The 18,856-nt window shown below is 48.5% G+C and overlaps 7 protein-coding genes across 7 annotated transcripts; 4 read left to right on the top strand and 3 right to left on the bottom strand.

The window, feature by feature from the left end:
- Positions 1-205: 205 nt before the first annotated feature.
- Positions 206-946, top strand: tropE_1 (Short-chain dehydrogenase/reductase; the record flags this gene model as incomplete). The annotated part of the gene is made up of 1 exon (XM_031149604.1): positions 206-946. The coding sequence occupies one exon, from the start codon at positions 206-208 to the stop codon at positions 944-946; it is 741 nt and encodes a 246-aa protein (XP_031004445.1).
- An 84-nt stretch (positions 947-1,030) lies between these two features.
- On the bottom strand, positions 1,031-2,472 carry LHYA1_G004646 (uncharacterized protein; the record flags this gene model as incomplete). The annotated part of the gene is made up of 3 exons (XM_031149603.1): positions 1,031-1,349; positions 1,445-1,554; positions 1,603-2,472. The coding sequence occupies 3 exons, from the start codon at positions 2,470-2,472 to the stop codon at positions 1,031-1,033; spliced, it is 1,299 nt and encodes a 432-aa protein (XP_031004444.1).
- Positions 2,473-3,560: 1,088 nt separating this feature from the next.
- YMR099C (Glucose-6-phosphate 1-epimerase) lies at positions 3,561-4,653 on the top strand (the record flags this gene model as incomplete). Its single annotated transcript, XM_031149602.1, has 3 exons — positions 3,561-3,818; positions 3,876-4,202; positions 4,270-4,653. The coding sequence occupies 3 exons, from the start codon at positions 3,561-3,563 to the stop codon at positions 4,651-4,653; spliced, it is 969 nt and encodes a 322-aa protein (XP_031004447.1).
- Positions 4,654-5,154: 501 nt separating this feature from the next.
- Positions 5,155-6,575, top strand: PM20D2 (Peptidase M20 domain-containing protein; the record flags this gene model as incomplete). Its single annotated transcript, XM_031149601.1, has 3 exons — positions 5,155-5,220; positions 5,296-5,569; positions 5,605-6,575. The coding sequence occupies 3 exons, from the start codon at positions 5,155-5,157 to the stop codon at positions 6,573-6,575; spliced, it is 1,311 nt and encodes a 436-aa protein (XP_031004446.1).
- Positions 6,576-7,849: 1,274 nt separating this feature from the next.
- Positions 7,850-9,925, top strand: LHYA1_G004643 (uncharacterized protein; the record flags this gene model as incomplete). The annotated part of the gene is made up of 5 exons (XM_031149600.1): positions 7,850-8,093; positions 8,140-8,489; positions 8,540-8,650; positions 8,696-8,871; positions 8,917-9,925. 5 exons carry the CDS (start codon positions 7,850-7,852, stop codon positions 9,923-9,925), a joined length of 1,890 nt encoding a protein of 629 aa, XP_031004449.1.
- Positions 9,926-10,525: 600 nt separating this feature from the next.
- LHYA1_G004642 (Uncharacterized protein) lies at positions 10,526-11,716 on the bottom strand (the record flags this gene model as incomplete). The annotated part of the gene is made up of 3 exons (XM_031149599.1): positions 10,526-10,833; positions 11,002-11,275; positions 11,372-11,716. The coding sequence occupies 3 exons, from the start codon at positions 11,714-11,716 to the stop codon at positions 10,526-10,528; spliced, it is 927 nt and encodes a 308-aa protein (XP_031004448.1).
- Positions 11,717-12,339: 623 nt separating this feature from the next.
- rif1 (Telomere length regulator protein) lies at positions 12,340-18,424 on the bottom strand (the record flags this gene model as incomplete). Its single annotated transcript, XM_031149598.1, has 3 exons — positions 12,340-13,154; positions 13,209-15,315; positions 15,362-18,424. 3 exons carry the CDS (start codon positions 18,422-18,424, stop codon positions 12,340-12,342), a joined length of 5,985 nt encoding a protein of 1,994 aa, XP_031004451.1.
- Between the last annotated feature and the right edge of the window lie 432 nt (positions 18,425-18,856).

Raw genomic sequence — 18,856 nt, 5'->3', positions numbered from 1 at the left:
CCATTTTATATGCCAAATTCTCGTCGGCAAATTTCGAATAGCAGAAAATGAAAGTGGGCATGACTTGACCGGACATGAAGGTATATATAACCCCATCAATCCCTCTTGGGGATGATCTATACAGCATCACTTCATCTCATCTACTACCTTCGAACCTCAAAACCACCCCAACCTCAAGCCTAAAAGAAATATCAAGCACAAAAACATGGCCGTCACCGACAAAACCATTGTCCTCATTACCGGTGCCAACCAAGGCATCGGCGCCGCAGTCGCCACACGCCTTGCCAAAGAACACAACTACCACGTAATCATCGGATCCCGCGCCCTCGAAAACGGGCAGAAACTCGCCGACGACCTCAAATCCCAAGGTTTCTCAGCCGAATCCATCCAGCTAGATATCACATCCGACTCCTCCATCGCCGCCACAACCACCTACCTCACCTCGACCTACGGTCACCTAGACGTCCTGATCAACAACGCCGGCATCTTGCTCGATGGCACTAACTTGCCGCTCCGCAAGCTGTTCGACACCACGCTCTCCACCAACGTCACCGGTTCTGCCTGTCTGACTGAATCCCTACTCCCTCTGCTGCGCAACTCCGCGCAGCGACCACGGCTTATCTTCGTGTCGTCCGCTATGGGTTCGTTGGCCCATAGTCTCAACCCCAGTGTTCCATGGTACAATGGCGAGTACAAGGCCTACGATGCTAGTAAGGCTGGAGTCAACATCTTGACTGCGAATTACGCGCGTATCCTCGCTGATAAGGAAGCCCGTGTTAATTCGGTTTGTCCCGGGCTTGTGAAGACGAACCTCACTGGGTACGTGGCGTATGGACATTCGCCTGAAATTGGGGCGCAGAGAATCGTCGAGCTGGCGACGCTGACGGGGAAGGATAGTGATGTTACGGGGACGTTCTCGGATAAGGATGGACCTGTTCCTTGGTGATGTTTCTGAAGGAGCAAATTGTCGATGTATTGATGGGTAGAGTTCCATCATAGAGATTAGGTTTTGGTATGCTTGTCATGTATATTAAAGCATACTCGCAGTCAAATTGAGCGTCATCCCCAAGTGATCGATTCCGGCATTCCATACATCCAGTTTGTCAGACATGCGAGTACCTGGTGTGCGGGGATTTGCATCTATCAGATCACCTAAACGGTGCAAACCATTTGCACCTTTAGCGCTAGCCGCGGCATTATGCTCCTTTCTCCATTGTACTTCTGTTTTTGCTTCCCATTCAGCTTTTGTGCAGGGCAGGAAAAGCTCCCGAAAGTGTTCGGATACGAAGCAGAAGTTGCCGGTTCGGATGTGGAAGATGCGGCCTAGTATGAACCAGACACACGCTACCCTATGAATGCTATTGTCAGATGAGAGCAATAGGATTTAGACTTGCTTTTCTCCATTCTAACAGGACTTAAGAAAGATTTCAGTTGGTCGTCTTACCGTCTTGTGGACTCCATATAAATCCAATCCTTCCAATTCACATCCTGGATTTTGTTTTCTGCTTGACCACAAGAGCTGTTGGCGAGTTCTACGGCGCGGGTGCACACTTCCTGCAGGATTTTAGCAGGAAGATGTTCATGGGAACGAGCGAAACCTACCTGGTAAATCAATAACAATTCATAATCTTCTTCAGCCTCTTGTGGTTTATCTTCTACTACACGTATAATCAAATACAAAAGAGATGCTTGCAGAGCACTCAAGGCGTCGTATATATTGAACGTGTACAGGCGATTTCGAAACCCTCTCATCTCAGCTCGAATCGTTGTCCAAATGAATGAGTGTGTATCGTCACTACGTACTACAAACAGCTGCGCAATGCCCATGCAATTGGTCAGATGCACAGGTAGTTTGCTCTGGTCATTCCTACTGTTAAGGACTGGAGAACATGCATGCATGAATGGTGGAAGGGTTTCGCGGCGTGTCATCATTCGAGGATATGCATAAATCATGTCAATGATCATTGCGGCGTAGGCTTGGTGAATCCCTGTCTTGATGCTATTTTTGGTAAAGTGGCCTGAAATAACCACATCTGATGATGGTGATGTTCCTGTCGATGTAGTTGCTATTGGGGTCGGAGGCAGGACAGGCGAGAAGGTTGGTAATTGCAGCTGTTTTGCACTATAGTAGTAGCTATAGTCGTCCGGGAGCAAGATGTCAGCGTCGATATTATTGGTGGAGTGATTGTTGGATGCATTATTGAAAAGCGTCATGAAGCTGTCGTCTGCTGCTGGTGTTGCAACTGCTTCCATAGTTGTGGGGGAGAATGGGGCTCCAGGAGAGAATCCATTTAGACTGAAATCATTCGCCAAGTCTGGTTCTTTGCTCTTAGAAACTTGTAACTGTGATGAATGGGGCATTGCATCAAGCCTAACTGGTCCAGTCTGATCGATTGGACTGAGAGAATCATCATTTTCTGGATCACAATCTAGTCCTTCTGTTTCTACACCAGACATCAACTCTGAATTCATTGATGTGGCGGAAGTAGTAATAGCAACAGTATCTGGCAGCGGAGTAGCCACAGCTGCTTCCGAGCCATTCCTACTAGGTGCATCTCGCCTTTGACGTGACCGGTGTTGATCAAAAAAACATTCAACTCCCTTGCGAATGCACTGTTGACAAGGTGAACAGGAGTTGCACTTGATTTTGGATATATTGCAAGCCCGACAAGATGAAAGTCGTTTCCGGCCCTGAGATTTCCGACAATAGGCCGCATGTCGTTTGTATTGTGGCTCTTTTGACCAATTGTATTAGTTTAAGGGTATATATATGCAATATATGTAATAGAGTGATATACCCCTTTTGCGACAACGCCGACTGAGAAGAGACTAACCTTTAGTAAAGGGCTTGTCACAGAGCTCGCAAAGGAAGAGAATGGGGACTTGACTCGGCATAATGGCTGAAGTATTCGCTTCACTTTAGGTACGTATTTTTGCTATGCTACATAGGAAAGCAATGCGTACGGGTTTCAAGTGAGATTGGTTGTATGTCTCGACACAAAACAGTCGGTCAATTTGGCCGAGGAAGATGCTGATTAATTACAGGTACTGTCTGGTCACGTGAGACGCGTCTTTTGATCAAGCCGTCTAAAGATATATACATGCGATCTGTATTCGCAGAACTTGACCTAGCACCATGTTGAGGATACCAAGATTGTGTTCTCGGCGTTGGCATACCCAATGATAAACTTGAAGCTGGTGGTAGGATTGAGTTTCAAAATATTCAAAGAGAAAGATACAAAACACGGTACTTGTACTTGCAAGTACTACGACAAAAAGGGGATATTATTGCCCCTCACACGTGACTGTATATATCTGGGTTAGTGTCGCGTTTCAAGTGTTGCTGTACCGTACCCCACCGCTTCCATTCCATCCACCAACCCCACCAACCAATCCAACATATACGACCACGTCTCTGCTTACTCCACCTTACACTTCCACTCAACCCTTGGCTATCTGAATAACTTCTTAATCTCCATTCTAGGAAACTCAAAACTTCTGCCATTTACCTAGCTATCAACTATTCAAACGGTCACTTTACCTTCCCCTCCCAAGCCAACATGGTCGACCGCCCAAACAAGCCAACAGCGCTTGCTACAACCCCTGGACTCGCACCCCAAGCTCAACTAAACATCAGCCATTCAAATTCCCGTGTTTCTGCAGTCCTGCCGACCGGGGAATCCGTCGAAATCCTCCTCTATGGAGCCACGATCATAAGTTGGAAAGATGCAAAGGGAGAGGAGAAGCTGTGGTTGAGCGAGAAGGCCAAGACAGATGGATCGAGTGCTGTGCGAGGTGGGATTCCTTTGGTATTCCCGGTATTAGTTTCCAGAAAGCTCTCAGAGGAAACTGTGAAGCTGATACTCTTCTAATAGGTATTCGGTAAATCTCCCGACCACGCAGCAACAGCCAAACTGCCCCAACATGGTTTCGCCCGTACTTCGACATGGGAATTCCTGGGCAAATCAACCTCCGAATCCTCTTCGAGCAAAGATGGCGGTGACAGCAGCGTGAAGTTGGATTTTGGATTGAGCTCCAATAATCTGAGCGAGGAGAGCAAGAAGGCGTGGCCATACGAGTTTGGGCTGATCTACAGCGTTACATTGGGTAAGGATGGGCTGAGAACAAGTATGGTTGTCAGAAATGAGGGCGAGTCCGCGTGGGAGTTCCAAGTGCTGTTGCACACTTATTTCAGAATCGCGGTAGGTGTTATCCAACTCCATATATTATGGTGCAAGGGAGGAAATACTGACAGATGATAAATCCTAGGACATCTCCAATATCTCAATCACTGGTCTCGAATCTTCCTCCTACGTCGATAAACTCACCGTCCCAACCAGTACCACAACCTCCCCATCTGCACCAGTTACCATAACCAGCGTGATAGACCGTGTGTACACCCCTGCTGGTGGTCCCGAAGCTCCTGTCGCTGTTTTGGAAGGAGGAAAGACGAAGTTCAGCATTGTGCGGGATAATCTGAACGAAGTTGTGGTGTGGAATCCTTGGACCAATTCGAAGAGCATAGGGGATTTTGGACCAGTGGAAGGATGGAAGAATATGATATGCGTTGAAGCTGGTGCAGTTGGAGGGTGGCAGAAGCTGGAGGCGGGAGAGACTTGGGAAGGTGGACAAGTCATTACAGCTGCCATTTGAAAGGATTGAGCAAGTGGTAGCGAAATATTTTCTGGATTTGGTAGCGGGTATTCATGGCATCTCTGGATGATATCAGCCAAGATCAAAAGTCACGAATGATGACTGGACTACATGGTATATATGGTCTAACTACGATCATTACTAGGCCACGTGAAAGGTTGTGGGTTAGATACTTTAACATTAGAAGGTTCAAATCATTATCAGCCTTTTCCTAATAAGCGTCAAGATTCTTAATCCTAGAGGCATTTATGTTCCTTTTTTAGGTGTTTAATAATATACCAAACCGCACTAGATGGAGTGTCACTTCTGACGAGGCGTCTCCGACTTTCGGTGTATCAAAATGCCGGATTACCCCACCTTTAACAGATAAGGGGCTATACTAAGGTAGGGGTAGATAGGATAGGTATCATTATCTATCTCAGCACCTCGGACTCGAAAAGCTTCAAACCACATTACAGTACTCGCATCTGCTAGTAGAACCAACTTTTACACTAACCCGTGATGCACTCATTCCATCAGGATATCGTCGATGATGACTACGTCAATGTCTCGCAAGAGGTTGAACATGTACGACCGGATACGAAAGTCACATGCAAGTCTTGTTTACTTGAATATACTCCGCTGCAGCATGCTGACATTTAGCAAGGCTCGACAGCAGTTCATGATGGATATCTCAACTACGTCTCGACTTACATCGATTCCATCAGCGAGATCCTCCGGCCAATCAGCCTCAAGATCCACGACAATCCCGAGCTGAAATTCGAGGAATTCATTGCTCACGAGACGCTCACCAAGTTCCTCAAGACAAGGAAGGGATGGAAAGTCACGCCCTCCGCATATGGAATGGCTACGGCGTTCGTTGCGGGGTTCGATACCGGGAGGGAAGGACCGGTGATAAGCTACAATGTTGAGTACGGTGAGAACTCCCTGCTGTGAAATGAAGAAATAAAGCCAACACGATTGAAGATGCACTCACGGGGATCGGCCATAGCTGCGGCCACAACCTCATAGCAATATGCTCCATCGCCGCCGCACTGGCCGCTGCCTCCGCCATGAGCGAATTCTCCCTTCCGGGAAAAGTACTCCTCTTCGGGACGCCAGGCGAAGAAGGCGGCGGGGGGAAAATCAAGCTCCTAGATGCCGGAGCATACACAGAGCACCGCGTCGACATAAATCTGATCTCGCATCCGGGAAACGTGCCAGACAGTGCACTGGTGCGAACGAACGCATATGAGAGCTTCACAGTCGAGTATTTCGGCAAAGAGGCACATGCGGCGGCGTCTCCTTGGGAAGGGGTGAATGCGCTCGATGGACTGATCACGGGCTATAATGCGCTGAGTGTGTTGAGGCAGCAGACGATGCCGGGGGATATCATTCAGGGGCACATTACGCATGGGGGGAGCACGCCGAATATCATCCATGCGTACGCAGCGGGGGTGTTTGTCGTGCGGGCTACGACTAAGAAGCGATTGGTGGTGTTGCGGGGAAAGGTAGTCAAGTGTTTTGAGGCGGGCGCGCAAGCATCTGGAGCAGAATTGAAGATTACGCCGGGGATGGAGTATGATGACCACGTTCCTAATAAAGTACTGGGTGGGATTTGCAGGGGGGCTTTCAACGGGCTAGGTGGGGAGATTCCAAGCGCGGATTTGGATCTTATTTGGGGTGCGTCGGGGGCGAGTACAGATCAGGGGAATGTCAGTTATGCGATGCCGAGCCTGAGTTTGGGGTTTAAGATCGAGAGTGAGGATGGACCGCATAATCCTGGTTTTGCGAAAGCTGCTAGGACGAGAGAAGCTCATGGTGCGGCGTTGAGGGCCGGGAAGGCACTCGCTGTGACGGGGCTGGAGATTGTGGGGAGTGAGGATTTGCTGAGGGCTGCGAGGGAGGAATTTGAGGATATGTTGAATGGGGAGGAGGAATGATTGTTATCAGTAGATTTGAGTCTAAGGTATGCATTTTATACTAGGCCTTGCTCGAGCTGGTAATTTGTGAAGTTTGGGTCAATATATAGCTAGTCCAGAAGCTCGTCAACTCTTTTATAGTAGACTTCACCGAAATGATAATTCAAGATTCCCCCATAGCATTAGACTGCTCTTTAATAGACACATCTTAAGCCCGTTGAGAGGAATCGCTACGAATCACAGTACATTGGTTGTCTTCAGAGAAGAATATGCCATGTATGCGTGGGCGAATGTCTTTCTAAAACCAAAGCTAGCATGAAAATATAATACTATACCCCGCCCCGACACGCCCCGCCCCCATACCATAAACACCACCGAAAAGCAAAAGAGATGCCAATACAATACAATTGAATTTAGTGTAGCCCCAGTCTCATGCAGACAGACATGAAACAATGACCCCAAATAATACAATCGAGCATCTAACGTTGATAAAAACAGTAAATGGACAATGCTGGAAATTCAAAGGATGTTGAAAGTAAGTACTGTATGAGCCTATAACACTACTCGAGTACAGAATTGTTTCCTCATATATATATATATAGAGAGAGAGAGAGAGAAGACTACCTTCTGCCTTTCTGAGAAAGGTAGCACTTGCTTCGCTGTCTTACACAACATTCCCATTCCTCATATAGGTCCCTGGAGGACAGAGGGCATCTGAGCTCGTATTTGTAGAGAGCGAGATGCTGAAACAAGGAATCCTAAGATGCCATGATATGCCCCTTTACATTTCATTCCTGCATCTAATAGTTATACAGGTGGCAACACAAAATCTTTATTATTAGAGAAGAAAGTACAAGTGCGTAGGATTTTAAAGGGTGGAGAGAAGCTTGTTTTGTTGGTGCTGGTAGTAAGCCATGCTATATATAGAACTGCACGCTCCATAGTTTCACATCCTTCCAATAACACCCCCTGCATCGTATCTCACACCCCCCAAAAGCATCCAGAATCCTCAGCCGCACAGCCAAAATGTGCCCCCAAAGTCTCTCTCAATGGCCCGCCTTATGCTTGGCAGCCCCCTAATGATCGGCTGGCTGCTGAATCTCAGGTCAGGGCCAGGGAGATAGATATGGCGCACCACTCCTAAAACGTGGACGTGCTCCGGTTCTCCAATATGTTTTTCTCACCAGCTTGCACATTCGCATCTCTCCAAGCCACCGTCCCTGGCTGAAGAAGATCGAATCGATCCTGGGCACTACGCTGGGCATTCTTCTGCAACAACGGCGTGGATCTCTCAAATGGCCTATCAAAGCTACAATCGCGTCGTGGAACCCTACGACCATTTGGGGGACGCGGGCGTTGGAACGGTATATCAAAGCCCAGCATCATATTCGCAGCCATGGGTACAACGCGATGGAGACCTGAGCTCTCCCGAGATCGAGATGCACCATACTTCACGGCCAGGTGCTCCAACCCATCGCGCGAGTGGGAACTCGGAGTATTCGACCACCTCGACCCTATTCCCCAGCAATGGTGAACCAAGTACGCATCTACTCCCAACTTTACCCACCACACTAACACGTTACAGATGGCGAACAGCATTCATTCCTCAATGACCCCATAAACAAACTCGACCAGACCTTCACTACGAATTCATACGTCCCGTATAAAGACAACACAGGGAGGCAATTGCGACACATCTTGATTGGAAGCTCCAGCCGGTTCCTTATTACGGCGGCACTTTGCGCGGGGTATTTGATCGCAACGGTTGTGTGGAGGAATAAGGGTGTGCAGAGCGAGGATCAAAAGAGGTTGTACAACACGATCAGTACGGGAATAAGCATTATGCTCAGTTTGAATATTGCGAGTTCTTTCAAGGATATGGCGTTGAATATGCGGTGGCCAATTCTCAGCTCCAAGAAGCGGAGTCTCGAGGAAGTGAGTGCAGAACTAATCTCCCCTGTCTTGAGCAGTTGCTAATTTCACAGATTGATCTTATTCTCCATGCTGATAGTATGACGAAGCTTGGCAAGCTGGCCTTTACCGCAAAGAGCCCTGCCGTGATTCTCACATGTCTCTCTTGGCTTCTTATCAATATTGTATGTCAAAACTCTGGAATTTGGGACCATTCTAACAGGTTGTAGCTTGCTCAAGCGGGGGTCGCCGTTTTGGGTCTGACATATAGCTGGGATACTGACTACAGTGCGGTTCTCAAAAGCGACCATCCAGGGGATATCTCCGTTCCTAATATGGATCATTTCTACCCAGGTGCCATAAAAGGCAATTTTAGCGAACAGGACGAAGAGTATACGGCACATGTGTAAGAACCACGCACCTTTGATGTTTATTTTGCTAAAGAGGGTAGATACGGAGGGTTAGCATGGGACTTCAAAGTCGACGACATTGTAAACGCACCAAAATACGGGGAGATCTACAACAACTCCGCCGCCAAGTTTTTCCAGGACTACTCGAAAAACAGTCTTGAGTACACGTTCTTGAACTCTCCCGCAGGCACTCTAGGGGGTTTTGATACCTTTTCCATGTACTCCGACCGGACAATCAACGTTACGTATAAATGCGACTCGCACAAAGTTATAGCCAATGGCAATGGCTCATTTAACAACATCACCGTTGGCGACGGTATCGGCGAAGTCTCCATTTCCAATTTGGTAGAAGAATCGACCAGCTTCTTTACGAACATGCCAAACAACGGAACGTATTACTTTCCCAATACATGTGATGATAACAATCGCTGCAGTATTGTTGAGGCCTTTGAAGCCTCAAAGACTGATCCTTGGTATTACAAATGCAATATCACAGTTGGCAAGACTACGAATGACCCTTCGAACGATTCCTGGGTATCGGACGACATGGCTTTCTTGGCAGCTAGTTCGATTGCCCAAATCGGCTATACGGATGAGAATGGACAAGAAGTTCAAATTTACCCCAATGGCAGCTACGTGGGAGTTCCCTTGTATGGCAATACCACGAAAATGGGCATGACCATGTCAACGTTTGCTATCGGAGCAATTGGTGGGGCCTCGATGTACAACCCTACGAAAATCACCAAAGGGATAGTCCCCAGTCAAGGTTCCAAGCTGGATGTAGGGCATCAATACTTCTTCTATACTATCATCGGCTTGATTATGGGGTGCCACTTGCTATTCTGCACGATTGTAGCCGTCTTGGCGAACAGAGTCACGGTGGGACCTGATGGGCATCTTGCGATGAGTCTGCTCTTGCGACCGATTGCGGATAAGCTGGAGGGTGTAAGTGGTGGGAGGAAGAACAATGCGTATAAGAACGCGACGAAGAGGACGAGTGCACGGTATGAGAAGGCAGGGAATGGGAGATGGGTTTTGAATACGACGTGAAGGGTTATCTTGGGATATCAATTCCTTCCAACCATACCAATCCTTCTGGGCGGGGTCTGCTGGGTACTACCTCGACATCGAAACACCTTAGGGTCCCATGATCCAAGAGAAAGGATCCAGTCACGCGAGATTTCAAAGAGGAACATGCTCGTGGAGGGAAGAGTGTAGGTCATACCTCCGTCGTGATTCCCGAACCTGCGATTGTTGAGATCGGAGATTATGTTCTGTGGGCGCTTGGACGAAGAATGTGTTCAAGCATGCAATGCATTATTCTAGTGTACCTTTTTAGTGTATATCATGCTCATTCAGGATGCCCAAATAGATGTACCATAATCCGGTCTGATTATTATATCGATGAACGATTTTTATTACATAGGAAAGAATGGTTAGTGAGACTCAGGTAACAATTCGAGCTGTTCTATATGCGAACGCAGGGATCCTCGAAATTACGCATGAAGTCAAAATCTGTTTTCTACACTCTCCCCAATTCGTCGGTCTCACGCTCCTTCTACGCATGCACTACGCACATTAGAAAGTATGTTGATTTCATCAGCCAATTCCTTACTGGCTTACCTTACCAATCCCCACGCCCACACACCCTCATTGAGCCAACCTAACAGAAACCCGTGAACGTTCACTAGCCACAGAACTCGGCGTCCGAAACACAGAAGTCGAGGAACCAATTCCATTTCCATTCAACTCTACACCTTGCGAAGCCCCTTCCTCCTCCACCTGCACTTGCTCCTCAGAATCTCCATTCCGTTCCCTCTTTTGCTCTCTCTCTCTGACCTTCATCTTGACCCACGGAAGCAGGTTGAAATACCCTCCACACGCAAAGACGCCGCACCACAGCACGAATTCAGTCGCGTAGATAACCATGCCTAATATATCAAGCTTGGGCTGAAAAACTATCGCGATTTGTTAGCTATGCGCATCCAGAGTCCCTCTTTCTCACACGCCATGCCATGCATGCTTGTCACCCTCCTCCAATGATCGTATTCCTATTCCCTTATTTCTAGCCCCGACATGGCATGGCATGGCATGGCAAGGCATGGGGAATTAAATACTTGACTTACAGACAGAAACCAGAGAAAACACATCACCGGCTGCATCGATCCCCACGAATATAAAGGATATTCCACGCACTGTTCTATGCACCCAGATATCCCAATAATGCCTCAACACGCCCGCCGAAAGCAGCACCGTCGATAAAACGCCCATGAGCGTTACGGCCCAGTGCCGGCCTCTGTGCTCGGCGTCCGAGAGCGCGAAAAAGAGCCCGGCTTCTACGCCGCCTAATGTGATGCCCATGGCGCATACTACGAGGATGCATTTAGAAACGCTCCATTTCTAGGGTTTTTTGTTTCTATCAGTTCAGTTAAGTTTGGGGGCCAGGGGGGGATTGAAAAGAGGGAAAAGAAGGGGGGATGGAATGGAGGGAATCACAGAAGAGTAGTAAAAACACTGGATCCATGTAATCAGACTCAACACCGTCAGGATCTGCGGTTGGATCTTAAGCGCGACGTTGAAGTTCTCGGCGATGTTGTACGCGCCGAGTGGGATGCCAGCCAGTGCCCACAGCAGCATCATGGAGCGCTGGAGGCCCTCGGTGTTGTGCCGGCGATAGTTGATTATTATTTGGGGGATGAGCTGTGGTGTTGTTAGGTAGGTAGTCAGACGGGAGGGAAAGGCCCCCTGAGTAGGGAGGGGGGAAGGGGGAGAGGGCACTTGGATTGACCAGCATACTGCGCCGAGGGTCCCGAGGACGTTGGCTGCGATTGGGATGTTCATCCTAGAGGGGAGGGAGAAATGTTGGGAAGCGGGGGGAGATGTAAATGTTTATATGTGAGGGGATAATTTTATATTGTCTTCTGGATGTCTGATATCGCTGATACTGATACCGATACCGCGACCGCCCCGCATCGCTTGATGGCAAGCGAGAAGCCCCTAATTTGATAATTACATTTACACGTCACGTGACAAGGAAGAAGCTAGTCTCACGGTATTTCTCCCTAACCACAGGTAAGAAAGTAAAACAGTCAGAGCTCTGATAGTTCTATCAAATAGGTTCCGTCGTACTTCTGCTAGTATACTTCTCCCTCCTGATTCAAATCTGACGATCAAACACAGTCAAACGCAGTCAAACCATATAAAGAGCAGTCCTCCAGAGATTATGGAGATGAGAGACAATCACTTGAAAAGAAGAGCCTCCAAGCACTAGAAGGTACGTTGCAAGACACTTGATTTGTGCGCTCATATTGGAGTTTCACAACAGACGAAGGCGACTTGAACAAACAACAAATCTACGTTGGTATCTTAGCTACGCAAATACACATGACGGCAATTCTCCACTAATGCAAACCCATTCCCATTTTCCCAGTTCCCAAACTCCAATCGCAATGTAAATTTATCAATTATGTTCCTCCCTGACGCCCTCTCCTTGCAGCGCCATACAATTGTTCTTTTGTATCACTAAGTTTGTCCTCAATCTCCGAAATTTGGCTTTTAGAGAAAGCAGCAGTCCCCAGACGAGTGATGAGGCTGTCCAAAGTATTCTTGACGTTCTGGAAGATGGAGATGCCGATAACTTGCTCATCATGTTGTTCACGAGACTCTGAAGAAGACGTGTTGGGTGATGGCGCTGAACTGTCAGCATTTTCGATTGCAGCTGACGATATATGCAGCCCAAGAACCGTCGGTGAAGGAGCGCGCGGCTGTTCATACGAAGGCGCAGCCTGTGAGCTCGTCGAGGTTGGATCCATAGTTGGGACTTCATCGTTGGAGGTCTCCGGGACAATTCTCGACTGGGCTGGAGTCGAATTCGAAGTATCCATCACGACACGATCATAAATCGTTGTCTCTTCTATCATCTCGACGTCCAATGAAGCAGGACTGTCCAGGTTGGAATGATTGTCAGACGGCATCACTTCCTCTAGTGAAGACTTTGAATTCTCAGCAGCTGTTGACAACTGATCAGTTCCTGGGACTTTGTGTCCCTTCTCTGGTGCCTCGTCCGTCGCACCAGGTTTAATAGCCCCTGTCACGTTTGCTTCGGGCTCGTGGTTGGAGTCATACAACAAACTGGCTTGCACAAATGAGTCAAGATCCACAGACGCAAAACTGTGGTTAGCGTCATGGATTGGCGAAGCTTCAATCTCCTGGGAAAGCTGAGATGTCTGAGATCGAGAAGACTTCTTTTGCCGTCCCCGCGACTTCTTCGCTGGCGAGGCTGGTAGAAAATTAGTTCCTGGTTCATGATACAAACAAATAATAGGACACTTACCAAGAGCTTTATCTTCTTGGCTATCGGGGACCTCTGATTCCTGCGAGCTTTCCGCATGTTTTCGCTTTCTTCCAGCGGAGGATCTCCTGCCTTTCGGTTTGACGAAGCGCATCTTATTCCAATAATCTTCTAATGCTGAAGCGTCTACAACAATCGTATCTTCGGGATCAAACTCCTCTCCCCCAGCTATGATCTTGTTTGAAGTATTTGCAACTTTTGGCGCTGGTGTTTCCGGAATCAAAGAGGGCAACGATGATTGCGGACTTTCCTCGTTTAGACTGATTTGCTTGTTTGGTATTCCGGGAGTTTGACCTGTCTGAATAGTCGTCGCGTTGATTAGTGCGGCCTTGCGCATAGACCCCGGTGAAGATGTAGTTACAGAAGCTATTGTGATTGATGGTGGAGGCAGTTTCTTCAAAGATGCCCGTGTTTGTCGGTGTTGGCCAGGGCTAGCAAGTGAGCAACCGGACCCTTCATCATAATCTTCCATCATCCGCATTACACTTGACTCATCCATGTCACTCATTGGTGACGAGGTAGATTTCTTATGAGTCGCACCAATCATCAAGCGAGGAGAAGAAACAGCATCCTGGAAGATTTCTTCGTTCCCAGTGTGTTTTTCGGACGAGGCGGGGCTGCTTAAGGCATCAACATATTGAACAGGCGAGCTGGTTTGCTCGTCATTGGGTTTGGACTCTTGAGATCGAGTGGCTCGGGACGGAGTCGAAGGTGGCTCAACTTCTGTTTGCTGGGATGGATCCTTATGAGCCACATAATGTTCTCCGGCCATCTCGACACTCACAGGAGAGGATGCTGGTGGCTCCTCTCCCAACGAGTAGGTCTTGCGTGCGACAGGCGTCAATTGTAGGTTGGGTTGTGGTTCATCAATGCTCTCAGAAGTAAGTGGAACATCTACGCCGACTTCCACTGAGGATTGACGATCTGTCGACGTTTCCAATTGAGACGCAGCGCCATCAATAAAAACATGGTGCTTTTGACCAGGAGTGCTTTCAAATGTTGAGACGGTTCGGTCGATTTCAATGGCGTATGGGTCGATCTGGGCTGAGGGGTACTCGACAGAAGTCGTCAGTTCAAAACCGGGCTCTTCTAGTATCTCCGGGGGAGACGAAGGGACTTCGGGTTCGGGGGCAGCGATCACTGGTTGTTTTTTGATGACAGACTCAGGTGGCGAAGAGGAGACTGCCGAGGGGTCAAAATGAGGTTGACTGTTCCGTTTAGGTGTAGGTGAAGACACTATGAAATTATCATCTTCGCTCGCGGGGATGGGAGTTGGTGTGGTCTGTCGCTCGGCCTGCTTGGTACGCAGTGGTGACCTAGTGCGCGACCTAGAAGAGGAGCGATGCAGGGGCAGCTCTGGCTCTGCATTCTCGTCCCGAGCAACTTCTTTTCCCTTTGGTCTCGGGCTTGATCGAAGATCGGGGAACATCGCAGCTTCAGCTTGTTGTCGCTCTTTCATCTCCTTTTGCCTCTCGGTTAATACTTGGGACTCCTCAACTGGTCCAGGGACGGGCGAAGAGGCGACGGCTTCGAAGCGAATTTGCGAATCCATATGGCGCAATTTGGGTGTAATGTCTTGCTTTCGCGACTTTCTTTTTCCCATCTGAAGCGTTCCTTCCCGAGCCCGCTTGCGAGATGCCGATGATGGGACTGTAATTATCACCTGTGGTGTGGTATTGTGTAGTCTGGCTGATCCGGGCAGCGGAGTACGATGTTTCTTCATTACAGACTCCATACTTGTGGTTGGCAAGAAAGCGGAATCTTCTTGACTCTCTGCAAAATCAATGGGTTGGCGGTGTTCGCTAACGGCTTGGCTCTCAAGGCTGTCGGGGAAGAATGGCAATTGAAGGTCGGCCAATGGACGTAGTCGCTCTAGGGCATCCTTGGTACGGTTGGGGTATTCCAGGGTTTGCTTTGATAAACCAAAGGTTGAATTCCACATTCGAATCGCCTGGCTAGTAATCGCCTTGTGCTTACTCTCCAAGCCAGAACAGACCAATGGTGTAAAGGCGGCCAGAACTTTCGAAGGGTCATAAGAATCTACAATAGTCGCTATCCGAGAACAAACAAGGAGCCAAAGGGCGGAGACCTAAATGAGATTAGCAAAAATATTGTTTCCGAAGACTGGTACTTACCTCTTTTGACAAGTCGGTGCCGCCCAGAAGGTGGCCATCAGGATCGAGAACCCATTTCGATAACCCCTCTTGCACCTTCATGAGCATTCCAAAAGACAAGTCTTCAGGACAACGACCTAGTAACTCTCTTGTGGATGAAAGCGTGGTCGTGTAATCGTGAAGACGTCGTTTTGAAAATGACCCATATATACTTTCGAGAGTTAAGCGGACATATTCGTAAAGCTGGACGTAAGGGTCAAATGTTGCAAGTTTTGGTCCCGCATTAGCTGATCCCCATAACTTCTTTCGTGCAGCATCTAGTGCTTGCCTGTCCTTGGGATAAGTTGCTCTGCTTATTACGAGATGGAAATACAACAAGCCTTCAGAATATGATCTCTCTGCAATCTTGGGGGTTTGAGGAATGAAGAATTTGGCAAGGGGCTCAATAACGGCGATCGCTTTGCCCGCATGCCCAGCATCAAGTGTGGCAGAGGACACAAGAGCTTCAAACAGAGTATTCCAGCCAGGGAGTGGTTCACAAAGCGACAAGTTCACGCCTGCTTCTAGAATTCTCACCACACTGCGATAATCAACGCCAATCGGGTGATCATTGCTCCCTATGCTGTCTTCCCTCGTGTCTGTAGCGGTCGTGGCGAAACCTGCAAGGACTCTCCAAATCATCTTACATGGTTGAGTGCTCTCCGATGGAAGAAACTGCAAAAGGTCTTTCGCAAGATTAATACGTGCTTTACCGGACTTCTTGTCTTCGAAGAATGGCGAAAGAATAGATCGGACCATCTGAGAAAAGCGTCCATCGTACTCCAACCCCGGAGATACAGTTGCCATCAAGCAGACAATATGATGAAACGGAGATCTCGTCTCTCCTTCTACTTTCGCAGGACGATGTGATGGGGTAGCAACAGGAAGGAATACGTCCTTCCCGATGCATAGCTGCCTGTCGGTAAAAGGGAGAAGCCCGAGTCCCTGAATGGACATCAAGAGGACCTTTTCAAAACTTCTTAAGAAGTCGGAATTAGAAGAGCTCTTAGACCACGGTGCAACGGCCAAAGACTTTGGCCCAGCGTTCCATACTCTATATAGGAAGTCGAAGATGGACGCCAGAGATGCCAGGGTGTCGGTGGAGACTTTAATTTCCATAGCGGCTGGGGATGCAATGGATGTGATGTAGGCTTGAAAGAGATTGGCGATTTGGGTGTCTTCACCAAGGTCCCAGTAGAGTTTCTGAAGGAGGGGGGACAGAACGGGAAATATCCGAGAAGAACTCCTCCTCAGCCATTTTGAATCAAGAGCCGGGAGCTCTTTTGCTTCTGCGCTATTCTGCTCAAAGCCTGCCATCGCGCGGTTCTCGTTCCAAGGTCTCTGGATCGTGGAGTTGAAGAGGCTTGTTAGAATAAGGCACGCATCTGTTAGATCTCTCTGAGCCTGGTCTGGTTTCTCTGTGATGCTGGCGGGGGTCAAGCATTGACCGATGATATTGACGACGTATTCATCCCAGTAGAAGTCAAGATCGGGTGGTGTCGACGACGGGTTGAGCGTATAATAGAGTAAGTTGCATACACTCCCGAGGGCTGCTTTCCGTTCAGAAGATGAGGATCTCCGTGATTTAAGTTGGGCGACGAGCGGATCTCTTCGTAGCTTTGCAAGGGTATCTTTGGAGTTTTTAGTCTTCTCACCTGGTCGGGTGGCGTACACAAGTCGATTCCACGCGTAATTTGCTTCGATCTTCGTTGGACGGTCACTGGTATTGAAGCATGCCTGGATAACGGTCAAGAACAGTTTTAGAAAGGGTGACTGCTCGAGGTTCTTCCCCCGAAGAAACAGTATCATGACACTCCATATGCGTGGCACGCATGCACTGTCCTGCTTTTTTTCCACCATCGTTTTCAGGTGAGCACAGTAGAAATCTGCGTATTTGCTCCCGTCGTCTTGTTCGAGATTGAAGAGGTTTAAAGCCGAGCGAGACGCCTTGCTCTCCAAACCCAGTGTATACGAGGACTCCAACCCAAACTCAATAGCTGATGCCCGAATGTCCTTATTGCTGCTCAGCATGTCCGTAAAAACCTTCTCAATCCATACAGTATGATTCAACATTTGTGATCTTGACTGCCGGAGCAATGTACGGTAGATGTTCATCCGTCCCATAACGATGCTTTTCCCTTTAACGTACATCTCAATCTCGTTTACAACGGTGATAAGCCTTCCAACTCGCTCCGAGCTCATGACTTTGACACCGAAATTCTGCTGGGCAATGGCGAACATGAGATGCTTGACAATCTCTTTGGACATCTGGGGGTCCTCGAAGGTCCTAATGGCATGGTCGACAAAGGCGACGGGGAATTCCGAAGTGAAAGCTTCGGTGATGCTTGGTTTCTGGAGGAAGCTGGACAAGAGGACAAGTGCGTTTATAACGAGTGGATTATCCTGTTTCCCAGCTTCAGTCTTCTCTGTCAAGTCCCGCGTAATGAACTGTAGCAGCAGGCCCATCTTGGAGTTCAATGCTTTGCGGTCTGGGACGTTTTCCGAGGCTTTCAGAGCGCCTGAGAGCATAATGTATGCATCCTGCTTAGAATCCCTATCCTTCCCAGCCAACTGCTGCACAATGGATTCGAGCATGGCAGCGAAGCTGCTGTGTTGATGTGGAGGGAGAAGTTTTGTGCCGCTGCCTAGGCTGTTGTACTCCTGTTCGAGCAGCCCATTGTATGCTTTAAGGATGGACTTTGTAGGCTTTCGTTCGGCGGAAGGGGGAAGTGGTTGGAGGGGCTGCTGTAGTAGGGCGGATTTGCCGTCGAGAGATATTCTGGGAGGATCTTTGTACTCGGCCAAGTCGGAGAAGCCAACCTTCTTGCGGGCAATGGCAGATGAAGAGGAGGACTCGGCTTCTACGGAGGATTCGGGGGTGATATTCGAGGTGGACGCTGGAGCAGATGATCGTCTGGATTCACCGTAGAAAATACGGCTGAGGAAGTTGGCTTTCCCTTCGTTGTTGGATCGTGGGGGCGTAGGAGGTCTAGTTGGGAGGGTGGGAAGTCTGGTCGTCTCGACTATTGAGGCTGGCTCTACCATGGCGGCAGTGGCAGCGAGCTCGAGGCTTGTTGGTAAGGAGTGCAAACTTCATCGAGAAGCTATTCGCGGTGGTGTTTACTCCATTCCAGTCGATGTTGGGTGTATTCCAAGAAGGATGCGATACGTGATGAGTAGATGCGTAGGTATAGGTCGGGAGGTTTGTTCAGGAGGAGTACAAGTATATCGCTGAAGTCGCGTCACCCAATGGATGAATGGCAGAAAGCGCGTCGAGAGGCACAAACCACTTTAAGTTTACACCGCCTTGGCAAAGTACTCGTCCGTATCACGTGTTTTTCTGTCAAACTTGAATAGCATAACTCCTTTTGTTTTCATTCTCGATCTTATTCCTTATCCCAATATACTAATCTAAATGGCTTTGTATTTTCCTTATTGGTGGGTTTTTTTAGCACAACAATCGTACCTTTCGCCTCA

The sequence above is a fragment of the Lachnellula hyalina genome, assembly GCF_007821495.1.
Source record: "Lachnellula hyalina strain CBS 185.66 chromosome Unknown contig00089, whole genome shotgun sequence".
Lineage (NCBI taxonomy): Eukaryota > Fungi > Ascomycota > Leotiomycetes > Helotiales > Lachnaceae > Lachnellula > Lachnellula hyalina.
The sequence above is the reverse complement of the archived record's forward strand: the minus strand, read 5'-3'. Positions and strand labels throughout refer to the sequence as shown.